The sequence below is a fragment of the Osmerus eperlanus genome, chromosome 25, assembly GCF_963692335.1.
Source record: "Osmerus eperlanus chromosome 25, fOsmEpe2.1, whole genome shotgun sequence".
Classification (NCBI taxonomy): Eukaryota; Metazoa; Chordata; class Actinopteri; order Osmeriformes; family Osmeridae; genus Osmerus; species Osmerus eperlanus.
The window spans coordinates 8932641-8956347 of NC_085042.1; the positions used below are offsets into that span (position 1 = coordinate 8932641).

At 48.1% G+C, this 23707-nt stretch overlaps 3 protein-coding genes across 3 annotated transcripts; 1 reads left to right on the forward strand and 2 right to left on the reverse strand.

The window, feature by feature from the left end:
• Nucleotides 1-5395: 5395 nt before the first annotated feature.
• On the forward strand, nucleotides 5396-18976 carry wscd2 (WSC domain containing 2). The gene is made up of 8 exons (XM_062451848.1): nucleotides 5396-5873; nucleotides 8845-8959; nucleotides 10232-10413; nucleotides 13186-13307; nucleotides 13650-13824; nucleotides 14185-14349; nucleotides 14663-14863; nucleotides 16304-18976. The coding sequence occupies exons 1-8, from the start codon at nucleotides 5471-5473 to the stop codon at nucleotides 16654-16656; spliced, it is 1716 nt and encodes a 571-aa protein (XP_062307832.1). The 5' UTR covers nucleotides 5396-5470; the 3' UTR covers nucleotides 16657-18976.
• A 940-nt stretch (nucleotides 18977-19916) lies between these two features.
• LOC134012180 (chemerin-like receptor 1) lies at nucleotides 19917-21195 on the reverse strand. Its single transcript, XM_062451916.1, has one exon. The coding sequence runs from the start codon at nucleotides 20946-20948 to the stop codon at nucleotides 19986-19988; it is 963 nt and encodes a 320-aa protein (XP_062307900.1). The 5' UTR covers nucleotides 20949-21195; the 3' UTR covers nucleotides 19917-19985.
• Nucleotides 21196-21358: 163 nt separating this feature from the next.
• On the reverse strand, nucleotides 21359-23387 carry LOC134012174 (chemerin-like receptor 1). Its single transcript, XM_062451905.1, has 2 exons — nucleotides 23330-23387; nucleotides 21359-22980 (listed from the first exon to the last, which is right to left on the reverse strand). The coding sequence occupies exon 2, from the start codon at nucleotides 22936-22938 to the stop codon at nucleotides 21892-21894; it is 1047 nt and encodes a 348-aa protein (XP_062307889.1). The 5' UTR covers nucleotides 22939-22980; nucleotides 23330-23387; the 3' UTR covers nucleotides 21359-21891.
• Between the last annotated feature and the right edge of the window lie 320 nt (nucleotides 23388-23707).

Consider the following 23707-nt stretch of genomic DNA (forward strand, 5'->3'; position numbering starts at 1 on the left):
CTATAATTATATATACTGTGTGTGTGTATATATTTATTTTTTCTGCTTTTCAGTCTTGATTCAGGATGAAAGCATCACATTGGTGCTGTGTGTGTGCGTGTGTCTACCAAACCAGCTTGTTGGTTTGTGGATCAGAACAGAATACCCCTCCAGACACACACACACACACACACACACTGGAATGTGAGAAACGCGTTCCACAGACTTGTTCCGTGACCAAACATTGAGCAGAAGGTTTCCATCTAGACACTGGCCTTTAAACGTTCTGGTTACCACAGGTGTCAGGGCTAGCGGAGAGGCTAGCAGAGAGGCTAGCAGAGGGCCTCCAGAGAGGCTAGCAGAGAGGCTAGCAGAGAGGCTAGCAGAGAGGCTAGCAGAGAGGCTAGCAGAGGGGCTCCAGAGAGGCTAGCAGAGAGGCTAGCAGAGGCCGTCAGACGGACCCCCGTGTGATTGTGGGTGGTGGAGGTGATGCCTGGTGACTCCAGTGTAAACACTGTGATCTCTAGGGATGGAATGTGCTCCGAGGGATCAGATTTGACAGGCGGGGGGGGGGGGGGGCGGAGGCCAGAGGAGCGGAAGAGGTCCCACTGGAAGGAAGAGAGGAAGAGAAAGGAGGAGGAAGAGAGAGGGGAGAGGAGGAGAGATGAGAGAGGAGGAGGAGGAGAATGAGAGAGGAAGAGAGCGTAGAGAGGAGGAGAGAGAAGGAAAGCAAAAGGGAAATCATCAGGATCTGTTTCCGGTCTGGCCTGCTGGATCCAGTTCATGGGGTCCTGGTGGAGCCAGGTCATGTGATGGGGTCCTGGTGGAGCCAGGTCATGTGATGTGGTCCTGGTGGAGCCAGGTCATGTGATGTGGTCCTGGTGGAGCCAGGTCATGTGATGGGGTCCTGGTGGAGCCAGGTCATGTGATGGGGTCCTGGTGGAGCCAGGTCATGTGATGGGGTCCTGGTGGAGCCAGGTCATGTGATGTGGTCCTGGTGGAGCCAGGTCATGTGATGGGGTCCTGGTGGAGCCAGGTCATGTGATGTGGTCCTGGTGGAGCCAGGTCATGTGATGGGGTCCTGGTGGAGCCAGGTCATGTGATGTGGTCCTGGTGGAGCCAGGTCATGTGATGTGGTCCTGGTGGAGCCAGGTCATGTGATGGGGTCCTGGTGGAGCCAGGTCATGTGATGGGGTCCTGGTGGAGCCAGGTCATGTGATGGGGTCCTGGTGGAGGAGCGCAGGGCAGCGGGGCTGTTTCCTCTCTCCCTCCGTGGTCCCGGCTGTAGGGCTGGACCCGGCTGGGTCCTGGACCTTGGTTCCTGTTGGAAGGATCCTCCCATTGTGGGTGTTTATTTACCCCCCCTCAACGCACTAACCCCCTCCACCCCCAACCCCAGCCCCCCTCCTACCTCCCTCCAACCTCCCGACCCCCCCCTCCACCCCCTTCCTCTGTGGTGTTGTTTGGTTGCTATCGCTACAGTCGGCTGCAACCCCACCAGAGGAAACTGTCCTCAGCCAAGACCGACAGAGAGCCTACGTGTGTGGGGAAGGATGCAGGCTAACACCCCTCAGCTGACCAGCCTCTGGAGATAGCCTCTGCTAGTCCCCCTCTCCTTCTATTTCCCAACCAACACAGAGGGAAATAAATAAATTCCCTGGCAATGTGTAGACGTAGGATGGGGAAATTGGATACATGTGCCGGTCCATGTTGTAGGGCCAAACCACAGGGTGTCTCTTGGCTGATAAGTTGAGGTTGAACGTGGGAACATTCTTATTTTTCTCAGTCCTGTCTGTTTTTCTTTCGTAGATTCATCATCTGATTTTCACTCGGGCGATGTGTTGTCTGGGCGGAGTGTGGGAGAAATATGTCTGAAATGATGTGAAACAATGTCTGATTGTCCGTCACAAACACGGACAGTCTCCAGCACACGCTAGAGAAAGATCCTTTTGTTGGTGATCCAAAATATCACATGCATAAACAGGAACCCTTGCTGGAGACGCATACTTAATAAGTTGTTTGTGTTTGATTGAGTAGTCCGTCTGTGTGCTCATTTCCCAGGGCTTTGGAAACAGGCGTGACTTGGCCACTGGAACACTGAGCTCTCCAAAAAACCTTAAAAAACAGCCGACTGTTTCTAACTTAATGACAGCTTTATTGTGAACGCCATTAGCGTGGCTGCAGCTTATCATACTACCATACTTATTCGCTAGCACATAAATGGATGCTGGTAGCAGTCCGTGCTATGGGTTACTTTACATCCAATCCACTGGTTCCCAGTGCATAAGGAGCTGGAGGGGGGGGGGCGGGGGGGGGGGGGAGCAGGGAGGATGGGGGCCAAGGAGGAGTAGGGGGGGGGGGCGGCAGAAAGGAGGGCAGGGAGGAAGGGGGCAGGGAGGAGAAGGAGGATGGCCTGGGAGGGTGAGAGGGGGTTGTTCACCCTCCTTGACTCAGTGGGCAGATATGGAGTGTATTTATGGAGCAGAGCGAGCGAGCCCACAACCCTGCCCGGCAACGATTATCTCTGACATTTCTCCCTCTCAGAATCCACTCTGATTAAATGTTTGCCAGCTCGTTGGATGTGAATCTGAATTAATGGCCAATCATAGGACTCATATCTGCCCTGCTTGACTGTTGACAGGCTTGTGACTTGGCTGACCCCCCCCCCCCCCCTGCTCTTGAGAAAAATGCCAGACACACTTTTATCCAGAATCATCTCTTCACAGATGCTGTGTTACACTTGAATCTACTGATTCCATCTCATTGGGAATAATTCGTATTTATGTAAAGTTTCTTCAGCTGAGCGTAGTGGATTGTGGCCTGTTCCCCTTTTCTGGTCACTGTGTCTCCTGGTCTCTCCATCAATGCCTGTGCAAGTCCATCCTGAAGCCAGTGAACTGTGCGTTCAATCTCGTGACTCGGGTCATTCGAACCTGCAGATGACAAGAGTGCAGATCAGTTTCATTTTCATAACAGAGTCGTCATTCATAATTAAGAGATGTGATTGCTTGCTCGCCATTCTCTTTTGTTAGCTTGGGTCAGTGCGTGCACAGTGTGCGTGTGCTTGTGTGGGTCTGCGTAAGCCACAGGCAAATTGAAAAAGTAACCTATTACCACAGACCACATAGAAAGTACGTTTGTGCAGAACAGGCTAGTCATTGACAAGTGTGTGTGTGTCTGTAAGGGTTCACCAGAGTACATGAGAGAGAGAAAATGAAAGAGAGACAGAAACAGAAAGAGAGAGAGACGGAAAGAGAGAGAGACGGAAAGAGAGAGAGACGGAAAGAGAGAGACAGAGAGAGACTGAGAGAGGGAGGCTTTACTCTTCACGCTATCATACAGTGTCCCCCACAGTAACAGTAGCGTTGCTATCTGAAGGCCTGCTTGACTTATTGTGAGCTCAGGTGATGAACAGCCAATTTCCCTGTGTGGAAGCTAATGAGGCCCTCTGAGAGTTGTTTAGCAGCACTGACACAGCTTTAGTACCAGAGGAATGTCGGTTTGGGAATTTTGAGCGACCCTCCTCTTTCCAGCCAATTATGTTCCAACAAAACAATCCTGTTCTAGGCAGCTTCAGCGAGGCCGGCTGTGTTCTAGGCAGCTTCGGCATGGCCGGCTGTCTCCTTGGCGTATGACACCGCCTTCAGCTACCATGTAAGACGTCTCTGGTCTTTCTCCGGGACCACCTTGAGAGAGGGGTGTGGCTTTGTGTGACACTTCTTTGTTGGGTCCAGACAAGGAGCCGGAGAGGGTGTCACCAGGAGGGTTCTAGAACATTCCACGACCCTCTGGGTGGTGTTCCGTTACCCCCCCCCCCACCACCACCACCACCACCCCAGGAAAAGCCTCTCAGGTAGATCTGTACCCCTGAACAGAGACCCCTTTCAGCGGGGGGAGGAACTGGGGAGAGGGGCTTAAAGTGACCGACCTGGGTGATCTGAAGAATGGGAAGCTGACAAGAAGCTACTATCGGGGAAGTGTGTTTGTGTGTGTGTGTGTGTGTGTGTGTCCCCTGTGGATTTTCCAGGCTTATGTTTTAATCCCTCTGTGGAAACATTCAATTTTGAATGGATATAAACTACTGGGATAATCTGAGAGCGCTGAAACTACGAAGGGAAGAAAGGGGAAAAAAAAACAGAACTGCCAGGAAAATGGAAATGGTTTTCGCTCTTCTCTTTCAGAGTGTGATACTATCAAGGCTAAGGTAAATTAGACTTCTGGCTGTGGGGCATCTTTAATTACCTTCAGTACCGAGACACCTTGATTAACAGAAGCAATATCAGTTAATGTGCTGCAGGGTTGAACTCATGGTGCTCTTGGTGTCCAAGTTCAGTTACAGGAGATGATGAGGAATGCGAGGCTTGCAGCAGGCAGGACTAGAGACCACACACGGGTTAGGGGGAGAGGGAAGTTCACTTTGAAAGACCTGCGTTTGTTTCGGCTTTCTCTCTGCAAAGTTTTTTTTTTGTATTTCGGTGTATGCTAGGTGCATTCATGTTTAATGTTTATGGAGTGTGTGCGTGCGTATGTCTGTGTGCGTGTTAATATTCGTGTGTGTGTCGGTGTTGGCAAGCGTGTGCGTGTGCGTGTGTGGCACCAGGAGAGAGAACTCACGAGTGTAATTTCACTTGCAGATGCAGGGCCCTTGACCTCCTCCTCTCCTGGCCGTCTGAATGACCAGACACACAAAGGCGAGAGTATCCAAGCCCGGCCCCTGAATACAAGACCAAGTCAGGAGAGAGAGAGCGCCACGGTGGAGCCAGCCTGGCAGCTTCATAACCCCAGAGAGACCAGCGCTGCCATGATCGTCTTTCAGGACAAGACTCTCCTCTCACTCTTTGGACCCACCGCCAGCTCCCAAGGCTGAACGCTACGAGAGGAACCTTCCGGGGGATCTGATTGGACTGTAGAACCTTCCGGGGGATCTGATTGGACTGTAGAACCTTCCGGGGGATCTGATTGGACTGTAGAACCTTCCGGGGGATCTGATTGGACTGTAGAACCTTCCGGGGGATCTGATTGGACTGTAGAACCTTCCGGGGGATCTGATTGGACTGTAGAACCTTCCGGGGGATCTGATTGGACTGTAGAACCTTCCGGGGGATCTGATTGGACTGTAGAACCTTCCGGGGGATCTGATTGGACTGTAGAACCTTCCGGGGGATCTGATTGGACTGTAGAACCTTCCGGGGGCTCTGATTGGACCGTAACCCTCATGCAGAGCGCTCCCGCCTGGTACACACGCAGAAAGACTCGCCACTTTTGATGCTGCTTCACTCTGCTGGACCTGGATGAAGACGTCTCTTCCTTGTGTCGCTGTCTGGTGTTTCCCTGGGTTTTCTCGCTAGTTTCATAGCTTAGGGGACCAGGCAGGGGAGGGGAGGGGGGTGTCAGGGAGGGGGTGGGGGGAGGTCTGTCTAAGCTGCTAGAGGGTCTGTCTGGGTGGCTGGGGGGGTCTGTGTATGACTGTGGAGGTGTGACCTAGAGAAGGATGGCCAGGCCTCTCCTGAGGATCCAACGGTACTTCCGCAGGAAACCAGTCCGTTTCTTCTCCCTCATCCTCCTCTACCTGACCGCCGGCAGCCTGGTGTTCTTGCACTCCGGCCTGGTGAAGGACAGCTCGCCAGGGGCCGGTGGGGCCAGGGAACCCCTGGTGGCCTCTGAGGCCGGGGGGAAGGCGGCGGGGGGGGCGGTGCCCTCAGATACCCGTGCGCTGGGGCTGGCGGGGCAGGCGGTGAAGGTGACGAGACGCTCTGGACGGAGGTACGGGCCTCCGTGGATGAAGCACACTGGGTCGGACAGTCCGGACTGGAGGGGTCCCGGGGGGGATTACACCAGCAGCTGGAACCGTGCTCTCAAAGGACGCAGCGCCAAAGATCTGGACGACGGGCGAGGTAAGTGACGGGAGGAGGTGGTGTTGATATGTCGCTTCGCTGTTAGTCATTCGTTTTGAGAGACGTGAGTCATCGGGACATGCTAAAGCTGGGTTTTAATACAATGTCAAAAATATTGAGTGATTAAACTCTTGTGGATGATTTAACACACGTACAAATCCCTGGTTATAACTCTCGCCTTCTCACTGTCCCCGAACTGCGAAACTCTGAGGCATCGTACCCGTGCTGCATCAAAGCTAATCTTCGTTGACGTTAAAAAGATCTCTTGGTCTGAACATGTGGGTTACGGACCAGATGTCCAATCCTTTTGGAAAATCGTGCGCTGCTCACTTCGACGTAGCCATATGTAAGATGTCCAGGGCTATTAATTTTTCAAGGAAAGAGATGGGTAGCGATGAGGCCAAGGCTCGGTTAGTACGGGCGTTCGCTTCGCGAAGCAGCTGCTATGAGACCAGTCAGGGCCAGGAGAGCTGAGGAACGTTCTGGTTTGTTCTCTCAGATGTGCAAAGTCATTCATCAACTAATGATTTCCTGTCAAATCGGAGCTTTGCACCAAAAAAGCAACATGAACTGCAACACAGTATCCTTGGTAATGCGCTATCGCATGTACCGGGATATCAAGCTAACGGCCCCATTCACAGCGGAACAGAAAAGAACATTGATGCACATATCGGCACACACACACATGCATACACACGCACACCGTATGCGGAAATCCTGGGGGGGACCGGGGGGACACGAGCCCCCCTTCCTTGGAAAAATAGGATTTGTCCCCCCCAGTAAATCACTGTAAACATAAGGACATTTAAATAATATTAATATTATACATTTAACATATAACAATGTAGGCTATGTGTTACAGTAGTAATTTTGGTGTCCCCCTCAGGAATTGCTCTTGAGAAAATGTCATATAATTGTCGCCCCCAAAATTGATAGCAGATTTTCGCCACTGACGCACGCACAGGCTACACAGTAGTCCCACACAGACACTAATCTGAAATAGATTTGTAATAAAGATCATTCAATCATCAACCAAGCACCCAATGTAATCCCTTTTTACGATTGAATCCATATCGCAGTTTAACACACTCACAGCTTAATTCTGTCTGTTGACAGAAATCATGAGACTAAAGCTACTGTAAATATAACACGATTATGTAGTTGTGTAATTAGTTAATACACGTCTTGAAAGCTTATGGGGTTATAAGGCTCTTAAAGGATTGCCCTGGCGTTGTCTGATATTCAGCTTCACAACAGGGGACGAGAAATCACCGCCATTAAAATGAGATCCCAATAGTTAACAAGCAGGCGGTTTATCCACAAGAGGATTACAATGAACTGTGCCGATGCTCGCAGAGTGGCGAGTGCAACTACCGGGCAGCGTGGAGAGAAGCTCGCGGAGCTCCGGGGTTAGCTGTCTGTCTGTCTGTCGGGTGACTGAGAACACTGAGGACTGGAGCTGACCTCGGGGAAATCTCTGCCGACGCGATCATTAGACTCGTAACATCGGCTGAGACCTGTGCAACCAGCCGACTTCGCTGAAGAACGGTTCGGTTTAGATCAGTTCCTCTGTCATAAAGCAGATTACTGTACCCCGCGGATCTATCAGGTCTGGGAAGAAGATTACGGCTTCTACAGTACAGCAGGCACAATGGCCTTTCAGACAATTACAATTACAGTAACAGTGCGTTCACACTGCAGCGTTTTTTAACGCTCTGTATCGCTTGCCTTCCCACAGTACACCACGCTCGGGGGCGTGTTAGACAAGTTAATACAGAGTTGTAGTTCTCTAAGGTCACTGTTGTAGTCATGGCCAAGCGTGCAGATTTGGGTTCATGTACTCACAATATCGATCAAAATACCACTTTTACACAACATTTATGTAAGGGCAAGATTTTACTAGTGCAAGATTACAGTAGAATACATGTTACGCCACCGGTCACTCAACCAGTCGTTTGTAGGCTGGGCTAGCGAGCTAGCAGTGGCACAGAACAGTCACGTAATGTGACGACTACATTTAAAAGTAGGCTATAAAAACACACTAGGAACAATGACGACATCGGCAACCATGCACCATGCATTATTAGTTTAATGTAATCTTTAAATTCAGGCTCGTCACATTAGTAACTTTGTTCTGAACAGAACTGGGTGTGCAGACACATACGAAAAGTTTCTCCTCCATCTTGAAATTGTCAAACCTAGAAATGTTTACCATGACGAACAGTTGCTACGTTACAAGAAACAAGAAACCAATCCGATTGGCCAACGCTAGCGTTTTCACGCTCCTCATTTACATAAAGTTGAGAAAATCCAACTTGCAACGCTCCGCTCCGCTCGCCTTCCCACAATGCCCTACGCGAGCGTCAACGCCTGGTTTCATTGAAAATGAATTGGAAGCCGACGCCACGCGCCGCCCGCTCCGCTGCAGTGTGAACGCACTGTAATGCGCCGGGCTAGTATTGGAGCCTAGCTGTTAGCCGAGGAAGGCAGTGGGGGTGGAGAGACTGCAGAGCCCAGATGGTGAGGGGTTTGGGTGGGTTGGTTGTACGCTAGCACAGGCTGTGTAGGAGGATTGGGGGAAGTATAACCTCGTCGCTAGGCACAGGCACATTAACTATCCATCCCTCCCTCCGTCCCTCCCTCCGTTCCTCACATCTGACTCACCGGAGATGAAGCGTGTCTGCCGTTACAGCATTCGACCACTAGGGGGGGTCGTGTTTCTTCATAAATAGATGAAGAATCAGCTCTCTAGACGTGTCTTGGGAATGCTTTTCCCTTGTCAGTGTTAGATTCTGCCACTGTTTGTTACCATGCAGGTGGCTGATTCTTACAGCCTACAGTCTCCCTACCTCCTCCTTTAAACCTGAATTCGAGCATCCATGCTGCTCACTGATTGTTGTGCTGCTCTGTTGTGAAACACATAATTGTCTGAGTTTGGTAAAATTCTCTTTTTTTTTTCTGTCTCCCTCAGCTAAGTACATCGGCTGCTACGTCGACGACATACAGAAGCGAGCGCTCAGGGGAGTGTCCTTTTACGACTACAAGAAAATGACAGTCTTCCGTTGCCAGGACAACTGCGCAGAAAGGTATGGCTGGCCTTTAGCAGCATTAAAAACAAACACTTTGTGACCAAGTCAGTTTTTAGGCAGAAATGAAAGTCTAACGAGCAAACGAAGAGAGAAGCGCCACTCGTTGATTTGTTTGGTGAGTGTTTACGGCTCTCGGCGTTCTCTGAGGAACACGCGTTGACATTTCCATGGGTGGAGAGTGGATGGGTTCAATCAGTCTCCCGTAGATTTACATTTAGTCATTTAGCAGACGCTCTTATCCAGAGCGACTTACAGTAAGTACAGGGACATTCCCCCCGAAGCAACTAGGGTGAAGTGCCTTGCCCGACTCCCTCACCGCTCAGCCACCTGACTCCCTGTAGATAAGTGTGTCTGACAGGTAAAAGATTATATGTAGCCGCTCTAATGGACAGAGAGGCCATCCTTTCCTCTGTCTGCGAGACTCCCTCTCACTTTCCATCTCTCCTTCGTGCCGTCACTCTCTTAACAGCTTCCCATCTACATCTGATGCTCTCCTCACATCCACTCACCTTTCCTTGAAATATCTTTCTCTTCTCCCTCTCTCTTTCTGTCCCTCTCTTTCTTTCTCTCTTTTCCCCTCTGTCTCTCCCCCCTCTCCCTCTCTCTCTCTCTCTTTCTATCTCTCTCTCTCTCTCTCCCCCCCCCCCCCTCTTTCTCTCTCTCTCTCTCTCTCTCTGGGGAACATTCTAGATATCTCTCTGCCTGATGTATTTCATTACACCCCTCACTGGAGGAGAGGATGGGAGAAGAGGGGAGGAGGGTAGAGGAGGAGAGTCACATCAAGGGTGGTGTACTGCCCTGCTAATTGCACTCCAAGGTTCCTGTCAGGAGTCGCACCCCACCCCCCCAGCACCCCACCCCCCCACCCCCCCAGCACCCCACCCCCCCAGCACCCCACCCCCCCAGCACCCCAGTGCACAGTGGATCCAGTCAGAGATTCCACAGCCATGTTACATGGAACAGCTAGAGAACTTCCCCTTTTGTGTCAATGACCATTGACTCCTCTCCTCTCTCCCCTCCTCTCCTCTCCCCTCTCCTCTCCCCTCCTCTCCTCTCCTCTCCCCTCCCCTCCCCTCCCCCCTCCTCTCCTCTCCTCTCCTCTCCTCTCCTCTCCTCTCCTCTCCCCTCCCCCCTCCTCCCCTCTCCTCTCCTCTCCCCTCCCCCCTCCTCCCCTCTCCTCTCCCCTCCCCCCTCCTCCCCTCTCCTCTCCCCTCCCCCCTCCTCCCCTCTCCCCTCTCCTCCCCTCCCCTCTCCCCTCCCCTCCTCCAGGGGGTACCTGTTTGCAGGGCTGGAGTTCGGGGCTGAGTGCTTCTGCGGTCACAAGATCCAGGGCCCCAATGTGTCTGACGCCGAGTGCAACATGGACTGTAAGGGAGAGAGCAACACGTGCGGAGGGGCCAACCGTCTGTCCATCTACAGGCTGGAGCTGAGCCAGGAGTCTGCCCGCCGCTGTGAGTCCCTCTGGGCCCCAGAACACACTCTCCCCCACCCCCCCCCCTCCACACCAACACACTCTGCCCCCCCCCCCACACACACACACCTACACACTCTGCCCCCCCCCCCCACACCAACACACTCTGCCCCCCCCCCACCAACACACTCTGGCCCCCAGAACACACAATGTCACAATGCAAAAGTACACAGTATTCATCCAGAAAACTTTCAAACGTCACATTACAAATCCTATAGTAAACGTAAAAAACAGTAAAAAATCCGTCAGTTTTTGTGATACTTGGAAAGTTTTCTATTCCAGTTGTCATTTGAGATTCAGTGTGTCTTATCTGGGTTTGTGATGACCTGTCTGCTCAGCTGATGAGCACACGACTCCCAGAGCAGAACTCCGTGTTACATTTCACAGTACAAATGTAATTACAGCAAAACATGTCAGGCGTACGATTGGTGGTGTGCAGTCCTGGGCACCAGGAGATGCAGGCTCCTGTCAGTCAGCACACCAAAAGAGAGTGAGATTGACCAACAGTGACATTGGACTCACATTCAAATACTTATTGGAACGAATTCTTTTTTACCACATTTGTCCGGAGGATACACATTTTTTTGCTGCTTCTTCCATTTAGGGGGGAAACGTCAAACACACACAACAGGCTCACAGGCTGCTTGTGTGACGTGTGTAAGGTCTGTGGTTTTTGAGTTCTGCGTTTTAAAAAGGACATTATACATTTCCTTTCTAAGAAATATAGTGTTTTAAATATACAATAATAGAATTATGACCCTGCAGTTCTCTCAATACCACAGTGTACAGCACAGTTGAAGAGAAGTAGTCATATTTTACTTATATACAACATTAATACAGACAAACACAGTAGGATGACTAACACACAACAACAGCCTCACAGGAAGCTTGTGTGACGTGTGTGAGCTCTGTGTTTTCTGTACTTCCTCGTTTGACGATCCAAGGGCTCCGTAATACTTTGTGATTGTTTGTTTATTTTAAAGCAGTAAATACATACATGACAACCTAATACAAAACCAGGGTTTGAGGGAACAAGGGGGGGGGGGGGCAGTTAATCCTTCAGATTAATTAACTGTCCAATCAGTGCAGTGAATTTAATGCCTTAATTGTTTTAGATTTAACTTTATTAATTGTCGCGGTCATCAATCATTCTAGCAGTGCAATGCTTTTATGAATCAGATGTGAATGTGATGTGAATCAGACATTTGTAGGATGTGAATCAGACATTTGTAGAATGTCTGGTTGAAGACATTCTATGAAGAGGTTCTTTTAGAGGTTCTGGATTTCCCCTAGTCATCGAAAGCATTTTCAATCCTGGACAGGAAGCTCCAGCACTTGTCCTTAAAGTCTCTTCCCATGAAAGCGTAGAGAAATGGGTTCAGGCAACTGTTGAGACTGGCCAGAACCACAGAAGCCCTCAGCCCTTGCTGAACAATCTCTCCTTTGAACTTGATTCCAGTCAGAGTGAAAACATGGTAGGGCAGCCAGTTTATGAAGAAAGTGACGATGAGGGCCGTCATCACCTTAAAGGGCTTTGAGGACCTGGTCATGCGATTGGTCTGTAGTTTGATGATAATGACTGAATAGCACAGGCTGATAATAACTATAGGTAACACAAACCCAACAACAAAACGATTCACAATGATGGCTATGTGGCTGTTGGAGAACCTTACACCACAGTTTAAGACGTGTTCTCTAGGTGAAAGGATTACATCTCGAACAATGAGACAGGTTACGCTGATGATGGCAGACATGACCCAGGCTAGGAACACCGCTATCATCACCCGTTTGAGCGTGCGGTTGTTCTGACCCCACACTGGGAACGCGACCATCACACAGCGGTCGACGCTGATGATGACCAGGAGGAAGATGCTGCTGTACATGTTTACAAACGTCGCGAAAGAGGCGAACTTGCACATGGAAAGGCCAAAGATCCACCTCTTGTGTACCATGGTGACGATGATGAAGGGTACACAGGAACAGAACATGAGGTCAGAGATGGCTAGGCTGAGGTAACACATGGTGTTCACTGTCTTCTTCATTTTGAAACCAGCAATCCAGATAACTGTGGTGTTGCCACAGACCCCCAGCACGAAGATAAGCACATAGACCAGCACAAGTGTCACGCAACCAACCTCGGAACATCTCTGTATTGGTGGAGGAACCGGGGGGACCATGTTGTTGATTCATTCACATATGGCATCTCGGTTGTCATTGTGCTTTGTTTTCTGTCCACATAAAACAAATAACTAGAATTAGCCATCTCATGGGTCTTGTATGTAATCTAATGTCACCCCACGCTAATTAGTTTTAAAGAGAGACAGGCACTTACCTTGTTCAGCGAGAGAGTCTGATGCAGAAATGAAATACAGGAGGAGGAGGGTGATTTAGTGACCAACCACTCTTGTCGGTTTCCTTTTAGAGAGATAGCTTTTTATGGTGTTGCAGTACTCTCAATACCACAGTGTACAGCCCAGTTGAAGAGAAGTAGTCATACTTTACTTATATACAGCATTAATACAGACAAACACAGTAGAAACACGATACATTTTGCAATTATTTAGAACAAATATTTGGATAGGCGACTAAACAGTTAAGAAATTACACATTTCCTTTCTAAGAAATATAGTGTATTTATATGCAATAAAGCAATGATGACAGAATGCTTTTAGATTCGGTAGATAAGGGTCACACAACACACTCACTCCTGTGTGGTGTTGACCGGGTGTGTGTTCTGCTTCCTGTGTTCCAGACGGGAGCGCCATATTCAAAGGCTGTTTCCATCGTCCGGACAACGTGACGTTGGCCCTGCCCGTCAGCGCGCTCATCCAGAACATGTCTGTCGACAAGTGTGTGGACATGTGCACTGAGAAGGTGAGGGCTGTCCTGCAGCCAACACAGGGTGTGTCTGTTGGTGTAGCTGTGCACAGGACTGCAGTATACGCGTGCCTGAGCGGCACGAGTCAGGTGGCTGAGCGGTTAGGGAATCGGGCTAGTAATCAGAAGGTTGCCGGTTCGATTCCCAGCTGTGGAATGACACTGTGTCCTTGGGCAAGGCACTTCACCCTACTTGCCTCGGGGGAATGTCCCTCTACTTACTGTAAGTCGCTCTGGATAAGAGCGTCTTACAGTAAGGGTTAGGGTTAGGGCTATGACTAAATGTGCCTATCTCCCCCTGACACCTCTGTCCTCCTCCTCCCCTCCTCCTCCTCTAAGGAGTTCTCCCTGGCGGTCCTGGCCGGGGGCAGGTGCCTGTGTGGCTTCCCCACGCGTCACTTCTCACTCCACGAGGTGGAAGGGGAGGACCTCTGTCAACACCGTTGCCACGGCGATGAGTTTGAAAGCTGTGGGAATGACCAGTACTTCGTGGTGTACCAGACCCAGGTGCAAGGTACGCTAGGTGTGATAGAGTGAGCTGCGTTCTTAGAGGAAGACCGGTTCTACATTCCGGAAATGGGGGAAGTGGAAGTAATGATGATGCACAGTGATCTACCCCAACATATTTGTGTGTGTCGTCATACCACAAAGCTGTGTTCCTGTTCTGAAGCAGTGGTGTGCTGTTAGCGTAGCCACCGTAGTGCTACGCTAACGTGCTATGCTGACATGCTACGCTAACGTGCTATGCTAACGCCCTACGCTAACGTGCTATGCTGACATGCTACGCTAACGTGCTATGCTAACGTGCTATGCTAACGTGCTACGCTAACGTGCTATGCTAACGTGCTATGCTAACGTGCTACATTTTCCTCAGATAACCGCTGTATGGACCGGCGTTTCCTCCCCACTCGCTCCAAGCAGCTGGTGGCGCTGGCTAGCTTCCCCGGGGCGGGGAACACCTGGGCCCGCCACCTCATAGAGCTGGCCACCGGCTTCTACACGGGGAGTTTCTACTTTGATGGTTCCCTGTACAACAAGGGTAGGTAGTGTTGTGGGACTGGAATGACGTTTCATAACTCACAGCTGTATATGGCATGAAATATCAGGAAGTCACGTGGTTTAGATGCCTGTGTGCGCTGACGTTTGATTGTGTCTGTATTTCGTGTGCCTTAAATTTTTTTTTTAATCTAAAGCAACATTCAAAATAGCAGATTGAAAAGGCTGGAAAAAGTAGAATCAGAAGGATGTAGATCCGACAGTTTTTCAGTGGTCGGAGTCCAGGAACAGTCTGTGGGTATAAAGTATATTTTGATATATATTTATATATATAAACAGAACCTTATCCTCCGCAGGGTTCAAAGGCGAGCGAGACCACTGGAGAAGTGGGAGGACCATGTGTATCAAGACCCACGAGAGCGGGAAGAAGGAGATCGAGGCGTTCGACTCCAGCATCCTCATGATCCGCAACCCCTACAAGGCCCTCATGGCTGAGTTCAACCGCAAGTACGGCGGCCATATTGGATTCGCCTCCCAGGCCCACTGGAGGGGGAAAGGTCAGTTGAAAACACAGAGATTCTTCAAAATGGCGCCCATGACCCCGTTCTATGTAAATGACTGTGACCATCGAGGTCTGCCCTTGGATGTTTTGTTTTGAGGGGGAGGGAGGGGGGAGGGTGGCGGGGGGAGGGAGGGGGGAGGAGGGTTTTTGCTGCAGAAGAGATGGGAGTATAGGAGAAGTGAAAAAACATATTTCTGTCCCTCGAGAGGTGATATTATCATGATGCTTTTTCAGCGTTTCACAGATGATACTTGAAATGTTCCGCTAGCTGGCTGTATTGGAGTGGTCTTCACTACCAGTTGTGTTTGTAGGAAGGACTTTCTCAGTTGATGTCGAGTTTTAATTATGTATTTTTGCTCTTTATCTTGCCTGCCTGCGCCCACACACCCACACACACACACACAGTTTCTAGTAGTCATGGAAACCTGCCTTGTCTTATCTCCTTTTCTGACTTTGTCTGGAGTTAACTAGATTTTCCTCTGAGGCACTTGAAGACAACAGCAGTCCTCCACACAAGTGAAAACATCAGCGTGTTCTGCCCTCACATGATCTCTCTCCCTCCCTCGCTTTCTCTCTCTCTTTCCTTCTGTCTCTCCCTCTCTCTCACTCCCTATCTTCCTTTCCTTCTCTCTCTCCCACTCTCCCTCTATCTCTTTTCCTCTCTCTTAGCATTTCTGTCTCTCTCCTTCCTTCGATATCTCTCCCCCTTTCCTTCTTTATCCCTCTCCCCTCCCCCCCTCTCTGTCAGGAGACATGGTGGGGGTAACATGGGGGTAGGAGGCCCAGAGAGGAAGGTTTTCTGACAGATGCCAGTTCTGATCTGCAGCACTGCCGTTCTGAGTCAGCGCCGTGTTACGTATGAGAGCGGCCAGCTGCAGGCCTTCTGCCAGCCAGCCCTGGACGGGTGGGGGGCTGGGGGCTAGGGGGGCCCCCCGTGCCCCCCCCACACACACACACACACACAGGCCTGTCTGCCTGAGGAACTACTGTGTTCCAAGTTGTTAATTCAAGCCCCTGAAGGAGACTAGCATCTTCCAGAAGGCTTTATGTGCTGTGATCACACCAGACCTCCTAAATGAAATAACGTCAGTGTTTGAGGGGTTCTTGTGGAGGGGTATTGGGGGCTGGGTGCTCTCCTTACCCAGGTTTAATGGCCTGTCGGAGGGGGAACTGGTGTGCTCTCCCTGGAGGACTGGTGCCCAGCAGATTCGTCCTGTTTCTCTCACTTTTTCAGTACATTATAAAGTGCTCTCTCTCTCTCTGTCTCTCTCTCTGCCTCTCTCTGTCTACCTCTGTCTCTCTCTCTCTCCGATGTTTTCACAGAGAACTGAGGGCTAACATCACGAACGCTCAGAATGAGACTTTGTTGTTTCTTGTTTCGTTTTCCGAGTGCTACAAAAACCTAACGTTGTCGACTTTCTCCGTTGCGGCGCAGAGTGGCCGGAGTTCGTTAAGAACTACTCCCCCTGGTGGTCGTCCCACACCCTGGACTGGCTCCGCTACGGCAGGAGCGTCCACGTGGTCCACTTCGAGGACCTGAAGAGGGACCTGTTCTCCCAGCTCAAGGGCATGATTGTCTTCCTGGGGACGGGGGTGTCCGAGGAGCGGCTGCTCTGCGTGGAGGGCCAGAGGGACGGGAACTTCAAGCGCTCTGGCCTCCGCAAGCTGGAGTACGACCCCTACACCCCCGAGATGCGTCAGAGCATCGATGAGCTCATCAAGACGGTGGACGCGGCCTTGAGGAAGAGGAGTCTGCCAAGGGTGCCGGAAGACTACAGGCCAAGATGATAGGACATACCTCTCTCTCTGTCTCTCTCTCCCTCTCTCTCACACTCCCGCTCTGTCTCCCTTTCTCTCTATATCTTTCTCCCTCTCTCTCTCTCTCTCTCTCTCCACCTTTCCCTCTCTATCTCACACTCCCTCCCTCCCTCCCTCTCTCTCTCTCTCTCTCTCTCTCTCTCTCTTTTTTTTTATTCCTGCTCTTTCCCTCCAAAGTTTCCCCAAACATTTCTTTGTTTTTTTAATGTTATGAAATGACTGGTGAAACGTACGGAACTCCGTCTTCTTTGTCGAAAAGGCGCCACGTGAATCTGCAGCGCCGGTTTGACGTGGGAACCTGTAGTTTATCTCATCTGAGACGACTCTTTCCGACCCCTCGCGTTTAGCGATTTTAGGATCCTTTCTCACGTTCTCTCTCTCTCCTTCGAGGGGGATTTGATGGTCCTGGCACTGCGGAGCCACGTAAGGACAGCCAATCAGACACGTACAACATTGTGCACATGCCTTAAAGTAAGGAAGTACATTTGCTGTAGGTTTAATGTGGTAGCACGTTCAAGAGCATAATAGCTGACAGGCTTTCAGCCTCTCGTGCGGTGAACATTTCTGTGAAGACAAAGAGGAAGAAGACTTGGGTGAATATTTATACATTATGTACATCCTGCTCTGCTGAGACCTCTCACACAGAGCCGGACTACACTGTTTTATACATTCAATTGTTCGAAATTGTAACATAGTAAAAATAGTCCTTTTAATTTAGCTAGAGATGAATAATACAATATGTACCTCCTGAATAGCGAACACTGTATGTTAGGGTGTTCGTGGGCTTGAAGTACACCCTTTACAGACACAACCAGACACTTGTAAGTGTGAAGTAAATAGATGGACTCAGCACTGTCTGTTCCCCATTGCATCAAACCACACACAGCTAAAGTTAATTTTGTCCTCCAGAGTTTTTACCCCGACTACTAATATTAACAACAACAATGACATGACGACTATTTTTCCTTTTTTTCCTCAGGCCAACCACACCAAGTTATGAGTATGACAAATTTTCTTTTGAAAAATACTAAATATTAGAATAAACGCCTATCAAAATCTCAAGCCCGGATGCATAATTCAAGATTTTCATTGGACATATTACAATGGTGTCAGCAGTGCCTTTCCTGCCTTTCCTGATAGCTGTGACTTCTTCTAGTAAAGAACCTCCTGAGGTGCTGATAACAGGTTGCTTTGTGCAGCTGTAGGGGGGGGGGGGGGGGAGGGAGGGAGGGAGGGAGGGAGGGAGGGAGGGCCAAAAGTTTCTAATCTTGACAGAATAAGAGACCTAGGAAGTGTATATGCAATTTACTTCAACAAACAGATACAGTATGATAGCAACTCAAGGTGTGTCTGTTACGACGCGTGTAAACATACCTGCTCAGATGAACCAGATGAAAGGTTTCCAGGGGTCACAGTTATGTATGTTGATAGCCAAAAATATTTAAGTGTCTGCTTTTCATTTCATGTTGTGTGATTCATGTTAATGTGCGGCAGTTAAGAGGAACATCTAGGATAGATTGTTAATTTGTTAGATATTTTCCTTTTTTTTTATGATCCAAAAACTATTTCACTGTGGTACATGACTGAACTCATATTTCCCCCAAAGGCATAAGAGGTATTACCTTTATGTACTAGAATTATATTTGTTTCTTTTAAGATTAGGTTGTCATGGACAGTTGCTAGATGTGAACTTCCACTTTAACTCTGATAACAGCTTTGCGGTTGAATCAATAACAGCTTTGCAAAAATTATCAGCCGGTGTGGTTATAATCTCACAGCCATCCTGAAGTGTGAAATATTCTAGTCAGAATTTTTACAAGCACACCTTTACAGTACATTAATAATTTGTGTTCCATGTCCCTGTTGCTAAGTTCATAGGTGGCTGGCAGCCATTACAAGTTAAGGACTTCCAATGTACCATAAACATATATTTTTCTAGGTTGTGCAACAAAAATTAAATAAGTCTTTATAATGCAAGAAGTAAATCGGTAAGATCTATATTTTTGACACAGGCTTTAAATGAAAGAGTCTTGCTTTCCTTGCCAGGCTGGGTGTCACATTTGAATGTATTTTGTATGGAATGAATGTCATGTGATCATACCCAATAAATTAAATTAACATAGTTGTGGATGATGGTTTCAAATCGACATGCATTGACATGGCTTCTGTTTGAAGGTGAGTGGATTGTGGAAGATTGACAACAATAAATGCAGAAGATATGATTTAAATGTTTATTGTTTATGGATAAGATGCCAGCTGATTATTAAACGATCACTGTTTATTGATCAGATTACAGTTGATTATTCTGTTTATTTCAAGGTTCAGTTTCCGGTTCTATACAACACAGTGCAACACAGAACTGTCTCAAACTAAACCAGCCTTACAAAACCTGTCATTGAAATCATGTTAAACACACTCACAGAAAAATCATTCTTGTGGTACTTGGAGAGTTTTCTATCCCAGTTGTCATTTACATTTATGCATTTAGCAGATGATTTTATCCAAAGCGACTTCCACGAGAGAGCTTTACAAAAGTGCACAGGTCACTGATCATAACAATGAGATAGCCCCAACATTGCGAGCAGCCAAAATATGAAGCATACATTGTGAAAAAACAAATAAGTGCCATTTGAGATTGAGTGTGTCTTATCTGGGTTTGTGATGACCTGTCTGCTCAGCTGATGAGCACACGACTCACAGAGCAGGACTCTGTGTTACATTTCACAGTACAAATGTAATTACAGCAAAACATGACAGGCGTACGATTGGTGGTGTGCAGTCCTGGGCACCAGGAGATGCAGGCTCCTGTCAGTCAGCACACCAAAAGAGAGTGAGATTGACCAACAGAGACATTGACAAAAAAAACTTTTTAACCACATTTGTCCGGAGGATAAAAAATTGCTGTCATTTGCTGCATCTTCAATTTAAGCTTGTGTGACGTGTGTGAGCTCTGTGTTTTCTGTACTTCCTCGTTTGACGATCCAAGGGGTCCGTAATACTGTGTGATTTTTAAGTAGTAAACACATACATGAAAACCTAATACTAAACCAGGGTTTGAGGGGAAGAAGGGGGGGGGACTGTATTTATCCTTCAGATTAATTAACTGTTCTATCAGTGCAGTGAATTTTATGCCTTAATTGTTTTAGATTTAACTTTATTAATTGTCGCTGTCAATCATTCTAGCAGTGCAATGCTTAGTGCAAAGTTATTTGAGAAGAGCTCCACAAAACCTTTTTTTCGTGGATGTGAATCAGACATTTGTAGAATGTCTGGAATCCCCCTGCGATGAAGATGTTCTTTTAGAGGTTCTGGATTTCCCCGAAAGCATTTTCAATCCTGGACAGGAAGCTCCAGCACTTGTCCTTAAAGTCGTTTCCCATGAAAGCGTAGAGAAATGGGTTCAGGCAACTGTTGAGACTGGCCAGAACCACAGAAACCCTCAGCCCTTGCTGAACAATCTGTAGTTTGAACTTGATTTCCATCAGAGAGAAAACATGGTAGGGCAGCCAGTTTATGAAGAAAGTGACGATGAGGGCCGTCATCACCTTGAAGGGCTTTGAGGACCTGGTCATGTGATTGGTCTGTAGTTTGATGATAATGACTGAATAGCACAGGCTGATAATGACTATAGGTAACACAAACCCAACGACTAAACGATTCACAACGATGGCTGTGTGGCTGTTGGAGAGCAGTTCGTACCTTAAGACACATATTAAGACTTGTTCTCTAGGTGAAAGGATTACATCTCGAAAAATGAGAGCAGGTACGCTGATGATGATCGACATGACCCAGGCTAGGAACACCGCTATCATCACCCGTTTGAGCGTGCGGTTGTTCTGACCCCACACTGGGAACGCGACCATCACACAGCGGTCGACGCTGACGATGACCAGGAGGAAGATGCTGCTGTACATGTTTACAAACGTCGCGAAAGAGGCGAACTTGCACATAAAAAGGCCAAAGATCCACCTCTTGTGTACCATGTGGACGATGTTGAAGGGTACACAGGAACAGAACATGAGGTCAGAGATGGCTAGGCTGAGGTAACACATGGTGTTCACTGTCTTCTTCATTTTGAAACCAGCAATCCAGATAACTGCGGTGTTGCCACAGACCCCCAGCACGAAGATAAGCACATAGACCAGCACAAGTGTCACGCAACCAACCTCGGAACATCTCTGTATTGGTGGAGGAACCGGGGTTTCATCAGAATAATCATAGTATGGTGTTGTTGATTCATGCAGGCCTATCTCTGTTGTCATTGTGCTTTGTTTTCAGTTCACATAAAACAAACAAATAACTAGAATTAGCCTCTCATAGATCTTGTATGTAATCTAATGTCACCCCACGCTAATTAGTTTTAAAGAGAGACAGGCGTTTACCTTGTTCAGCGAGAGAGTCTGATGCAGAAATGAAATACAGGAGGAGGAGGGTGATTTAGTGACCAACCACTCTTGTCGGTTTCCTTTTAGAGAGATAGCTTTTTATGGTGTTGAGTTTTTTTTGTGTTAAAAAAAGAAGGAAATTACACATTTCCTCTCTAAGAAATCTAGTGTATTGATGTACAATAAAAGAATTATGACCTTGCAGTTCTCTCAATACCACAGTGTACAGCACAGTTGAAGAGAAGTAGTTATACTTATTATGCCAGTCCAATTTAGCCCGGCCCACAAAATTTGGTCTTGCCATATTCTGACTAGAATTATGAGTATGACAACGTCAGGCTATTACTTATATACAACATTAATACAGACAAACACAGTAGAAACACAATACATTTTGCAATTATTTAGAACAAATATTTGGATGGGCGATTAAACAGATTTGAAATGTGTTAAAATGGTTTATCGTATTAAATTATAAATTTCAAAAAGCAACAGGATTAGGGTTAATATAGAGCTGTTATAGTTGATAAAAATGTCAACAAATATTTTTTTACTTGAATAATTGATACTGATACAATCAAGTCAGTCAAGTTCTCATCCTAAATATAAGTAACACTTTACAATTAAGGCTACATTAGTGTAAAGTGTTGCTATGTAGTTACTGTATAGTCAACACAACCTTTGAAAACAGTTGCCTCTTTAATATATTTCTTTATATATATTTTTTTTACAGGAATTGAAAATAGCCCAACCCCCCCCCCCCCTTTCTGCTGAGTGTGCAGTACAATGTGTACTGCAGTGTGTCTCTTGGTTAAGATGTTTAGATGTGTGTGGAGCCCCTCCCATCCATGGAGCTGGACCGGGACAGATAGCGGCTGGTGGTCCTGCCCTCCTCCCCCATGGCGTTAGCCATCTTGGACAGCATAGAGCTTCTGAACTTCTGCTTGAAGTCGTTCCCCATGAACACGTACAAAACAGGGTTCAGGAAGCTGTTGGCCGTGGCTACGGTGGTGCCCACCTGCAGTCCGATGTGGATGACCTCGGGGTCGTACAGGTGGAGCTGCCTCTCCAGCAAGACAAACACGTGGTAGGGAAGCCAGCACAGAAAGAAGGTGGCGATGAGGGCGCTCATCACCTTGAAGGGCTTGGAGGACCTGGTCATCCGGTTGGTTCTCAGTCTGATGATGATGATGGAGTAGCACACCATGATGAAGAGGAAGGGCAGCACGAAGCCGGAGAGGAACCGGGTCACGGCGACCGCCTGGTGGCTGTGCGGGCCCCGGTACCTGTTTAAGCACACTGTCCTCCCAGGGTGCTCCGCCGTGTCGCGGAACACCAGGGAGGGAACGCTCAGGCCACCGGCCAGCAGCCAGGACACCACGACAACGACCGAAGCCTTCCGGTTGGTGCGATGGTTCTGCGCCCACACAGGGAACACAACAGACAGGCAGCGGTCAGCGCTGATGACCACCAAGAGGAAGATGCTGCTGAACATGTTCAGGAACAACACGAAAGACGTGAGTTTGCACATGACCACCCCGAAGATCCAGTCCTCGGTGGCCATGTTTGTGATGTTGAACGGTAGGCAGGCGCAGAACAGGAAGTCCGAGACTGCCAGACTGAGGTACCAAGTGGTGTTTACGGTCCTCTTCATCTTGAAACCGGCGATCCAGATGACTACGGCGTTGCCACTGACACCCAGCAGGAACATGAGCACATTGACAAACAACAGGGTGGCACATGACATCTCCTTGAAACAGGTCTTGTTGTTTTCATAATCAAATTCGTGAACTGTGAAGTTGAGATCGGTGTAGTTGTAATCGTAATCTTGGTCATAGTGATTGTAGATTATGTTGCTGTCCTCCATCTTCAGTGTTTAAAGAAAAAAAAACACTTGTGGCTTCAAATCCTGTTAAGAAAGAGTTGTTCATAGGAATACATAATTTAAGTCACGATTCAATAATGATCAGATTTCATGAATTATATAGTATTTCTTGTACTCAAAGCATGTAAAATGAAATACTTATCAATATCTAAGTATTATGAACATATATGATTCTACATGGTTGCACTCCTTGGAAGATATTCAATCAAATAATACCTAAATTCCGCATATAATTCAATTCTTCATTCGCCAACAAGAGTTGATCTTCAATAAGGTTACATTTATCAGTTGGATTGACATTATAAAAGACAAAATCTCAAAAGCAGCTATTACATTTACAACAATCACCGCAGAAAATGGAACAGACGGTTACCTTTAAAGTCACTCAGCAGGGGCGATGCACAGTGTTCAGACTAACCTCTCACCGGCTATGATCTCACTTATGTTTCAAGAAAAACCTTCCGCTTTTGAGGCAGGAAGGCTTGACGATTGGGCAATGTGGGCCAGCATTCTCCATCCTATCAGCTTCTTTCACTTCTCAGTTATTAGAATGAAACCCATCGGTTTTATGAACTTTCACACCGGTGTGAGACCTGTGCGAGGTGTTCATCGCATCAGCCTGGTTGCTTGAATGTGTTTGCAGGGTTTGATAGCATGGATATATTATATTCTGTTAGTCTGTTTTGTTCAATCCTTTGTCTTTATATTTTACTGTTGTCTTGTTCTGCTTCCTCACACTTGTAAAGCAACT